The sequence below is a fragment of the Hemibagrus wyckioides genome, linkage group LG16 (genome assembly GCF_019097595.1).
Source record: "Hemibagrus wyckioides isolate EC202008001 linkage group LG16, SWU_Hwy_1.0, whole genome shotgun sequence".
NCBI classification, from domain to species: Eukaryota; Metazoa; Chordata; class Actinopteri; order Siluriformes; family Bagridae; genus Hemibagrus; species Hemibagrus wyckioides.
Window position 1 is genome coordinate 19,670,736 of NC_080725.1, and position 11,765 is coordinate 19,682,500.

Genomic DNA, 11,765 nt, shown 5'->3' on the forward strand with positions numbered 1-11,765 from the left:
CACAGCGACGCAACAAAAGCATTCAAACGGATCAGTGCTGAATGGCATCAAAGCTTTTATTGTTCAGACTGGAAATTAGAGTCACGTTGCAAAGGCTCACTGACTCTTGGCTCAAGGAGGCAACTTGGTTCACACAAAAGTTTGCACGAAAGTCTTGTGTAAGTTCAACTTCACTTTTGTCTCAGTTGTTGGTAACACTCTGAAGACATCTTGAGCCCAGAAGGAAGAAAGACTCAATCAGCACCAGAGGAACTGCCACCTTCATTACAATTTATGTTGTTGTTCTAATCAGTGTCTCTTCTGACACTATTTTATCACGCACACACTACCCAGAATGCCTTGCAGTGGCAGTAAACAAATAGGATGAGTAAAGAACACTGTCATATCTTAAATCTTCATACAACTGGTCTCATCTCCAGTCTTGTTCATGTGACCTGAAATTGATATCTATGTTACTTATAAATGTCAAAAATTCTGAGAAAGTAAAGGAGTAAAGAAGAAACAATGGATTGAAGCCCCATTGGAAAAATCCTCACACTGGTCAAAGCCAAAAAAAAAAAAAATTTGGCAGAAAGCCTACACTGGACAGGCTTACTACTGGTCAAAGCCCCAATTTGGGTAGAAACCCTACACTGGACAGGCATGGTACTGGTCAAATCTCCAATTTTGGCAGAAACCTTACACTGGACAGGCTTACTACTGGGCAAAGCCCCAATTTGGGCAGAAACCCTACACTGGACAAGCTTACTACTGGTCAAAGTCCCAATTTGGGCAGAAACCCTACATTGGACATGCTTGCAACTGGTCAAAGCTCCAATTTGGGCAGAAACCCTACACTGAACTGCTTCAAACCTTCCTACTGGGCCTCCGTGTTATTGACCCTTTTGGGATTAAAGACCAAATTTGGGAATAAACCCCACATTGGTCAGAAGCCATGTTTAGGGTATAAGCTTCCAGGTACCACCCTTATTGGGTAGAGGTCAAACACTGGACAGAAACCTGCTCCTGGGCAAACCTCCATGCTGGGAAAAAAAAAAAACTCCTTCTGGCTCAAGCACCTAGTTGGCCAAAGTGCTATAATGGCCAGAAACTACCAAACGTCTCCTGATCCTGGTTGAGGAGAAGCCCCTGGATGGGCATACACTTCATGTTGAGCAAAAGTTGATTACTGACTTAAAATAGGGCCAAGCATCATGATGATGCAAAACCTCTTGCTTCCTCAAGCCCTATACTGGACAGAAGGATATAGTTGGGCAAATATCCCACTTGAAGTGTTCATCTAATGTACCAATAACATGCACAAATAACATGAAAAAACATGAAGGGCACAAAGGCTGTGTGTCACATGGAATCACTTTTTTTTTAGCATTTTAACTCATGTTCAGTCAGCGGATGTCAATAACAGGAAAAAGTGGCAAGAAGTCTTGCAAGCTGTGATTGCACCCTCACCCTGCCCTACTTCCTTCTAATAGCACCTTATAGTGAAACAGGAACAATACCAGAACATGCAGCTTTATGTGCTCGTCTGAACAAGTTTAGCGCTTCATTTCCATCAGAATAGCTTTTACTAATTATCACAATCAGGACTGAAGGCAGATTCTTACAATTGTATCATTATACAGTTTTAAAGAGACAATCTGGAGCAATGTGACAGAACATTACTCTGACCCGGGAGGAATTATCTGGAAATCTCAGATAAAGAAGGAATGTCTTTGAGTATAATGTGGAATTGTTGAACCCTGAGGCATTACACTGATCAGCCATAACATTAAAATCACTTTCCCGGTCCTACTTGTGCCACCAAAACAGCTTTAAGCCTTCGAGGCATGGACCCTACAAGACCTCTGAATTTCTAGGATTTCTGAGAGGATTTCAGGTCATAAACTTCTTAGGGCAGTGGTAGTGCTTACAAATAAGATAACTAGATAAGATTATGAGTTATATTCATGATTGCTGCTAACGCTACCTAAATAGCTACAGCTAACCTGACAGGATTTCTGAGAAAATGCTAATCCTCTCCAGCACAGACGATAACTACACAGGGTTTCTGAAAACACTATTTTTTTTTGTGAGTGTATTTTAAGACTTTTCAAGACAAATTAACTTTGGCTGAACCGAACATGTTTTCAGTGACCTTCCAGTTTCCTCACAAACCCTTCTTTGTTAAGCAAACTGGACTGCTTCTGTGGTGCTGTATTTAACCACCAAATATCCTTTCGATTATTTAACTCATCAAATACGTTACACTGAAGAGCTTTTTCCTCATGACACACTCTGACGTGGGCGTATAGATTGGTTATTTCCGTTGTGTGTGTTTGTGCTTTTGACCTTTGTGTGGAACCTTGTCCTGCTGTGTTTATGTGTAACTCTGTACATCTGTGTGTGTGTGTGTGTGTGTGTGTGTATAAATGCCATAGGAAACAAAACCAGCTGCTTTATTGTGCACAGCTGAATCATGTCACACACACACACATACACGTGCTCCCCGTATCACAGGATTTCCTGAAGGGAAACACAGGAAACTTGACTGCTATGTTCTTCAGGCAGTACAACAGAAATGTGTAATGTGTTTATCTCTCTTTGTGTTAAGTTTATACCTACGCTAACTTTTTGAAGCAATCTGTGGTGCTGAATATCTAGAGATTGTGAGAGATTATAATACTGTGAGAGACTTAATTTAATTGGAAATATTGCCCTGATTAGCATCCAGATACAGATAGCTAAAGTAAGCTAGCCATGCTATTTGTGCTCCATTCATAACTGATGTTTCTTCTTCAGCTAAATGCGATCAAATACTTATCAAAATAGATTATGAGGAAGCGTTATTTTGATAACAAATACAAACTTTATTGAGTCATTTACTTCCAACAAATTCATAACAAGCAGCAATTTATTATTAATGAAATAGCTTAGCTAATTACTTGCTAGTCTATCCATCTATCTATCCATCATCCATCCATCTATCCACAGCGCTTAACCTACTGGGTGCAGGAGCCTATTACAAGGCAGGGTTCACCCTTAACATGATGCCAGTCTATCGCAGGGCACAATCACACACACTCTAGACAATCTAGATATGCCAATCAGCCTACAACATGTCTTTGAACTAGGGGAGGAAACTGGAGAACCCGAAGGAAACCCCAGGGGCACGGGAAGAACGTGCAACTTGGACGGTTAGGGCACACATATCTGGTGGAGGCGGGAATCAAACCCCAAACCCTTGAGGTGTGAGGCAAAATGTACTAACCACCAAACCACAAGCTATTTCATATAAGAAATTGATAACACTTTGCTAGCAATGCTACAGATTTTGGTTACAATTTTATTTGATGCTCATCTTATCCAAAGCCCCAAACAAGTCATGTTAGCAACACCTGTAATTAACCAGTGAACCAATCCAGCTGAACCCAACTCACCTTCAATGAAGTCAGCCATGCTGTACACCTTCTCTGCGCTAAATTTATCTCCCATATTGTGTTTGTGTGAGTTCAGTGTGTGCACAGCGCTCTCCACCACTTCGTTAATCTCGTCGCGTCTGTCCTTCCTCGCCGGCTTTTCCTCAGGATGGCGCGTGAGTCCCGTCTCCAGCTGATAGACACGCTGCAGTGTGAAGCTCTCAAATGGTATCACAGCATACTCATTTGGCAAGCGGACACCTGCACTTATCTCTGCCCGGCCCAGCTGGGTGCGGAGAAACTCGTTCAGATCGGTTCCTGCGCTGCTCGCTTTCTCCTGAATCTCCTTCGGCCGCTCAACCCGCTCCTGCAGGGCTTCCTTCAGTTCAGCGATTTGCTTCTTCAAGCTGGAAATGTGCTGCCGTTGCTGTTCCTCACGTTCCTGAAGCAAAGCTTGGTAGTTTTCGTGGCTTGATGAACCCAAGGGGGCGCCGCTGAGCACGCCAGGAACCCCGGGCCCTCGCGGAGAGCCTGGTACTCCCAGCCTGGGTGCCACCAAGGGGTCATCGCTATGAGGGTTGCAAGTGATGACATAGAGGAGAGAAAGAAGGCAGCAAACGAGGACTAAAACGCCACAGACACGCGAGAGCCACAAAAACAATCCTCTGCGAAACATCTCGAACAAACCAGTGTCATAATCACACATGTAGAGTCGTATCCATAATCTTAGACGAGGGGTTACCACTGTCGTAGCTAATGTTCAAGCTGAATCAGTCAAACAGTTCTTATAGTCCTTGCTGAAGCTATCCTCTGAGAAACATTTCTACCAAAATACAGTGTGAAAGTGTGAGTCACACACACATATATTTACATATACACACGACTTAACACACTGACAGGACAAAACACTGACTACGCAGTTAGTGAGATCAGTGCTAAAGCTATTAAGTGAGGCAACATGCTAAAAGCGTGCCTAGGCTTTGCTAGGTTGATATAAACTAGAACAGCAGATCAACATGCCTGTGTTGTCTTCAGCAAAACTGTTTTATTTCACATATCAACTAAAATATAGTCTAGTATGTCACGGTTTTATAGACATGTTTGTTTTTATCTTGGACGTTACTTATCTTAGCTGTTAGTGTTGTCCTTGCTAAAGCTGACTCTGATATAAAATGGGGAACAGAACGTTTCGTCTAAATGAGCAACACTCTCTTAAATGCTAATCTTGTTCCAAAACAGATCCGATCGTCCCTAATTACGCCTTTTCATTCACAAGTCACATTTCGGTCCAGCTCGAGAACCTGTAATTTGGTCAAGCATCTGCTGCTAAAGATAAATTTCGTTCAGATACGAAAATACGAAGGTTCTCCTGAACGTGTGTGCTTTTTGTACTTCAAGTCATGTTAAAGCCTCTACTTTGTGTTTTAAATATCCATGAGGCCACTCTTTGGTGGAGATTCGGGTGGGGCTAAAACAGCTCAGTCCCGCTGTGAGGACACGAAACATGCCACTTCACACTTAAATCCTCATTAATGACACATTTTGAGAAATCGTTCATCGAGTAATTCACATGTCCGCGTCCATATCATGGTCCTTGGAACTTAAATCAGGAGAGTCAGCACGCTTCTCTCTTTGTAGGAGATGAACAAAATGGGACATGTCGGGAAACGAGGAACGTTAGATGTCCGAGACAATTTTCATTTCCGTGAGCAGCCACTTTTCATCTTCCTCAGTCAGCAGTTTGTATCCATGCTATCTTCTGTGTTTAATAGAAGCCTCCTGCATATTTCATCTTCTATTGTGTTACCTAGAGAGACAGAGAGAGAGAGACAGAGAGAGAGAGAATTAATACATAAAACCCAGATTGTCTGAGTGAGGTCCAAGTGTGAGTTCACTGCATAGAGAACTGTTTATAAATATACAGTCAGGTCCATAAGTATTTGAGAAAGTGAGACATTTTAGTGACACAAGGGCCGAGGGGGTGATGAGGAAGGGCGGGGCCAGGTGTACAGCCCCTGAGTTCTGGGACAGGGTCAATTAATGGGTGGAGATAAGTGGATGGATTGAAAGAGTTGAGGGAGAGTCCAGAAGTGTATTCTGAAACATTGACACAAGTGTATGGCTCTGAGATATGTGGGTGTGGCAAAAACGAGTTGGGCCTTTTGGGGCTAATAAAGGTGTGGAGCTAAGCGTAAGGATCCAGTGACATAAGGGGTGGGGCTAGTAAAGGGGAGGGGCTAATTGTAAGCTTCCAGAGACATAAGGGGTGGAGTCAATAAAGGGGTGGAGCTAAGTTTAAGCCTCCAGAGACTTAAGGCATGGGATTAATAAAGGGGTGGAGCTAAGTGTAAGGATCCAGTGACAAAGTGTGGGGTTAATAAAGGGCTGGATCTAAGTTTCAGGCTCCAAACACATAAGGGATAGGGCTAATAAAGGGGTGGAGCTAAGTGTATGGCTGAAGAGACATAAGAGGTGGGGTTAATAAAGGGGTGGAGCTAAGTGTGAGGCTCCAGAGATATAAGGAGTGTGGTTAATAAAAGGGGTGGAGCTAAGTGTAAGGATCCAGTGACATAAGGTGTGGGGTAAATAAAGGGCTGGAGCTAAGTGCATGGCTCTTGAAACATAAGAGGTGGAGTTAATAAAGGGGTGGAGCTAAGTGTAATGATCCAGAAACATAAGGAGTGGGATTAATAAAGGGGTGGAACTAAGTGCAAGGATCCACAGACATAAGGAGTGGGGTAAAAAAAGGGGTGGGGCTAAGTGTAAGGATCCAGAGACATAAGGAGTGGGGTTAATAAAGGGGTGGGGCTAAGTGTAAGGATCCAGAGACATAAGGAGTGGGGTTAATAAAAGGGTGGGGCTAAGTGTAAGGATCCAAAGACCTAATGTGTGGGGTTAATAAAAGGGTGGAGCTAAGTGTAAGGATCTACAGACATAAGGAGTGGGGTAAATAAAGGGGTGGGGCTAAGTGTAAGGATCCAAAGACCTAAGGTGTGGGGTTAATAAAAGGGTGGAGCTAAGTGTAAGGATCCAGAGACATAAGGAATGGGGTAAATAAAGGGGTGGAGCTAAGTTTAAGGATCGAGAGTCATAAAGCGTGGGGTTAATAAAAGGGGGTGGGGCTAACTGTAAGGATCCAGAGACATAAGGAGTGGGGTTAATAAAGGGGTAGAGCTAAGTGTAAGGATCCAGAGTCATAAAGCCTGGAGTTAATAAAAGGGTGGAGCTAAGTGTAAGGATCCACAGACATAAGGAGTGGGGTAAATAAAAGGGTGGAGCTAAGTGTAAGGATCCAGAGTCATAAGGCGTGGGGTTAATAAAAGGGTGGAGCTAAGAGTAAGGATCCAGATACATAAGGCATGGGGTAAATAAAGGGGTGGAGCTAAGTGTAAGGATCCAGATACATAAGGAGTGGGGTAAATAAAGGGGTGGAGCTAAGTGTAAGGATCCAGAAACATAATGGCTTGGGTTAATAAAGGGGTGGGGCCATGTGGAATGTTCCAGAGAGCTTTGTGGGCAAGTGTAAAAATGTTATTTTGTACAAATTGACTGTGTGAATAACGCTGTGTCACATGAGAAGCACAAAAGTTACAAAATGTGATGTTATAAACGATACGTTTGACATAACATGCAGATATACACGCAGAGTTTTAACAGGAAATGAACTCCTTAGTCGTGCCCCTTCTGCTAGCGCTACCGTTTTAGGCTTTAAAAATGTTCGAGCAAAAGATGAATGTCTATGTTGACTTTAGTAAATAAAGTTAAATAAATCTATGAGTGAAAACAAGCTGTGTGTGATATATTTGGGGGAAAAGGACACAGAGTTTGAGTGTGAAAACACACGGCTCTTGTTTTAGAGTGAGTGACCTACACAGCGGCACTGTAGCACTTGGGTGATGTGCGAAAGTGAGAGGGCAGTGTTAAAAATGACCTCAGGAGGGAAAAGAAGACGAGTACTGTGAGCCGAGCAAACACACGGGCAAAAGACGAGGCATTCATACACACACACACACAGGCAGGGTTTATCAGCAAACAGAAAAGGCCTGTTAGAAAAGTAGGTGAAATCGAGAAAGAAGGTAAAGTGCATGCGACAGGCAGACATACGAGTGTGTGTGTGCATGCATGTGCGTGTGTGTGTGCGTGTGTGTGTAATGACTACCACACAATCAGCTCTTTTACAAGTAAAGACTGGATGGAATGAAAGGACTAGTTATGTTCAAACTGCGAGCTGGAGTGTATGAGGAATACACACATTTGGGTACGTGACCCACCAAAAGCTCACACACACACACACACTAACCCACTTTTATAGCTGGTAGAGTTAGCACACTATTTTGAGTGACAAGGAAGAATGTTTCTCTCTTTATATCTCTTTCGCTGTGCCTCAGGTGAAGGACATACAACTCCTCACACTTCCTTCTTTCTTCTTCATCTTCTTTGTCCTTCTTCTTCACTGTTTTTTTTCACCTGCTCACCTCATTTCCCATTCCTTCTCCTCCCCCCCCTTTTCTTTTCTTCTTCTACTTTTCTCTGTTCTTCAATAATCATTCTATCCTCTTCCCCTTCCTCACCTTCTCCTTTCTTCTCTCTCTCTTCCTCTCTAATAACCCCTCCATCTCTCCTCTATTGACTTTTCTCTCTCTGGTAGATCTCCTCCTCCTCTCACTCCTCCATTCTCTCCATCAAGGAACTAACATGTTTTGTGGATTTTCCACAGCAACTAAATATCTCAATAAACTGGAAAAACCTACGAGATGTTCTTGAATTAACAAAAACAAGGAAGCACTAAACCAGGCCAGGCCTTCATGTTGGACTGGATGACATCACCCTGTTGTTCACCCTGTTTGCAGCTATAACATCTACAGCTCTCCTGGGAAGGCTTTCCACAAGGTTTAGGAGTGTGTTTATGGGAATTTTTGTCCATTCCACTAGAGAGGTCAGGCACTGATGTTGGACGAGAAGGTCTGGCTCACAGTCTCCACTCTAATTCATCCCAAAGGTGTTCTATCAGGTTGAGGTCAGGACTCTGTGAAGTTCCTCCACACCAAACTCACTCATCCATGTCTTTATGGACCTTGCTTTGTGCACTGGTGTGCAGTCATGTTGGAACAGGAAGGGGTCATCCCCAAACTGTTCCCACAAAGAGCATGAAATTGTCCAAAATGTCTTTTGCTGAAGCATTAAGAGTTCCTTTCACTGGAACTAAGGGGCCGAGCCCAACCCCTGAATTCAATGATTTGGAGGGGTGTCCCAAAACTTTTGCCAATATAGATATCCAGTTGTGTAAACAATGCTGTGAGATGATATCAGCAAATCCATCATTAACCTTCTTGACTTTTTAACTGTAACAGAAATAATTACGAAACAAGCGATAACGGGAACTAACTTGTTTTGGAGACGTTCCACATCATCAAGTACGAGGTGCTGTTCTTCAATAACTGTTAGCGCTGTCAAATTTGCTGCGGTATAAGAGGAATCATTTATTTCAGGGTAATTCGGCTTCCTGTCAGGTCTGCAGCAGTTATGATTATGTTCCTATTATGGCAAAATCCCCAGTGTTTAATTCATTACCGCTCACAAGAGTCGGTATCGTATACGTCTTCCCTAATAAAAGTCTGAAACACTGGCCATCAGAAGCAGGGATGATAATCTGAACTCGTAATGGATTATGAACGACTAATTACGTAAAAAGCGAGCTCCTGGACCTCGAGGTCTGTTCAGATACTTCAGTAACATGCTCCTGTCTTCATCCTACACAGATAGGGTTAATTACACTAAAAGCCTGCGGATGTGTTCAGGAACTGTCTAGTTAGCAAATACGGCTAATTTATCCCAGTCTCATTATTCTCTGAGCTCCAGTCCTGCTGGCTTTGTAACACACACAGGAAATGATGCAGGATATTTTTTCCCTCCGCTGGCGTTTTTTTTAATTGAGCAGCTCCTCTCTCTTCAGACTCGAACTTTTACTGTCCCTGATATTAAATCGATTTTTAAAGAAATTGTTTTTTATTTCTCATTTCGCGTACGTTACAAATAGCCACGTCCTGCTATGCGATCCATCACGTGATTTGACACACAAAGCAGTTAAGCTGCTGTTATGGCTTAGTTTTTAGCGTGCATCAATTTAAATCAGTGAGTGTTAATGACCTCACTGGCATCAGCACGTGGAAACCCTGAGTAACACACACACACACACACACACACACACACACCATTTAACACACAGCGGCTCGCACCGGACACACTGCACACACTCACTCTCTCTTTCTTTCGTATGCACACACATACACACACACACACATGATTCATACAAAATATGTTTGTTTATGCTGATCACAGGAAATTTATACACACACATTTGCACACATTTCCTGTCAACACACCCAGAATGACACACACTGGAGATGAGAGAGAAAAGGGAAAAACAGAGACACAGGGAGACAGAGACGGACAGACAAACAGAGAGAGAGAGAGAGAGAGAGAGAGAGAGAAACAGAGACAGTCAAAATGACAGATACAGGCAGAAAGACAGAGAGAGAGAGATAGAAAGTGAAAGAGAGAGAGAGAGAGAGAGAGAGAGAGAGAGAGAGAGAGAGAGAGAGGCAAACAGAGACAGTCAAATAGACAGAAAGAAAGAGAGACAGACAGATAGACAAACAGACAAAATGAAACAGATACAGACAGAAAGAGAGAGAGAGAGAGACAGACACACACACTCACAAAGAGAAAGAGAGACAGATAGACAGACAGAGAGAAAGAAGGTCAAACAGAAAGAAAGGCAGACAGACAGGCAAAGAGAAAGAGAGACAGACTGAAAGATAGTGAGAAATAAAGAGAGACAGACAGAGAGACAGAAATAAAGAGACAGAGAGTGACAGAGAGACACACAGAGCAAGAGAAAAAGAAAGAAAACAGAGACAGACAGAAATACAGAGAGAAATAAAGAGCGACAGACAGACAGACAGAGTCACAGCCTGACAGACAGACAGACAAGCCAACAGAGAGACAGAAATAAAGAGAGACAGAGTGACAGAGAGACAGACAGAGAAATAATAGACCGGAGAGAGGAGGGAGGGGGAAACAGAGTGAGACGTGCCTCCTCTCCGTCCCTGTGTACTTTAACAACTTCCTTTCTCTTAGACTGTTTCCTGACTGCAGGGCAAAGATGGCAAAATCATTCTCTCTCTCTCTCTCTCTCTCTCTCTCTCTCTCACCTACTCCTTTATCCTACCTCCTGCCTTTTTCTAGACCCCTTTCTGCATGTCATCCCTCTTTCTCAGACTTTCTGTTTGTTTCTCACTCTTCCTCTCCATCTCTCATGGCTGACCTTTCTCTTGCTCATCCTCCCTCTTTCTGTCTCACTCGCGTTGTTATGATGTCATATCCTGTCTAAAACGTTCCTAGAGTCATATGTCCAGTCCTACAGCTAATAAAACTGAAGAAGGGTGACGAATGAAAGGATAAAAAATGTGGCTGTTATGGTGTTGGGGTTTGTGTTTATTCATTTCTCTGGCATGGGCTGTGTCCACTCGTCTATCCTGAAGGGTGTGGTCTGTTCCAGCATGACTCCCCCCCCCCCATACAGGACAGAGAGAGAAAAATGGAGAGACTGAGAGTGTGACATAAAAATAAAAAAAATTAATGAGTGACAAATGTAGGAAAGAAAAAAAGAAGAAGAAAGAGATCATTTAATTAAGAGAAAGAAAAAAGTGTAGAAGAAGAGGGAAAGGAAGAAAAAGTAGAAAAGCGAGGAGGAAAAGATGAGAGGAAGAGAAAAAGAAAGAGAGGCCATTCGGTTTTACAGCTAAAAATGAACGACGGCACCGAGAAAGTTGTTCCAGGTGTTTTACACACACACACACACTGCCCAGACAGACAGGAAGAGCAAGAGATAGTAGAGATGAAAGAGAAGAAAATGAGAGAAAAGGGAACAGATGTGGGTGAGAAAGAATTAGATATAGTGTGAGTGCAAGAGAGAGCGAGAGAGAGAGAGAGAACAAGAGAGAGAGAGGAAGAGAGAAAGGAGTGTTTGATGTAAGTTTTCGGGCCTCAGGTGATTCTCGCTCCCCTTCATTAAGCTGGATCTCTTCATTCCGCCATCTGTGCTCCCGCTAAAATACCAACTCAATTCTCATTCACACACACACACACACACACACACACACACACACACTGCTGTTTCCATTCAATCTTACGTCCAAGTCCAGTATAACAAGATAGAAACGATTAATAGACACTCCTCCTGCAAATGCTAAGAACGAATGAAAACTAGCATGATGCGAATGTTTAGGTTTACTACCTAGTTAGCTATAGCATAGCACAGTTCTTAGAAGAAGCATTTTTTGTAGTAGTAATAACAATAAATTCTCA

The 11,765-nt window shown here is 42.9% G+C and overlaps 1 protein-coding gene across 1 annotated transcript in view; it reads right to left on the minus strand.

Annotated features, from left to right (window-relative positions):
* csgalnact1a (chondroitin sulfate N-acetylgalactosaminyltransferase 1a) overlaps positions 1–11,765 on the minus strand; it is a 34,787-nt gene that overhangs the window by 20,301 nt on the left and 2,721 nt on the right. The window contains exon 2 of the mRNA XM_058412096.1: positions 3,417–5,202. Within this exon, the coding sequence (XP_058268079.1) occupies positions 3,417–4,101 (685 nt within the window). The 5' untranslated portion in view covers positions 4,102–5,202. The remainder of the gene's footprint in view (positions 1–3,416; positions 5,203–11,765) is intronic.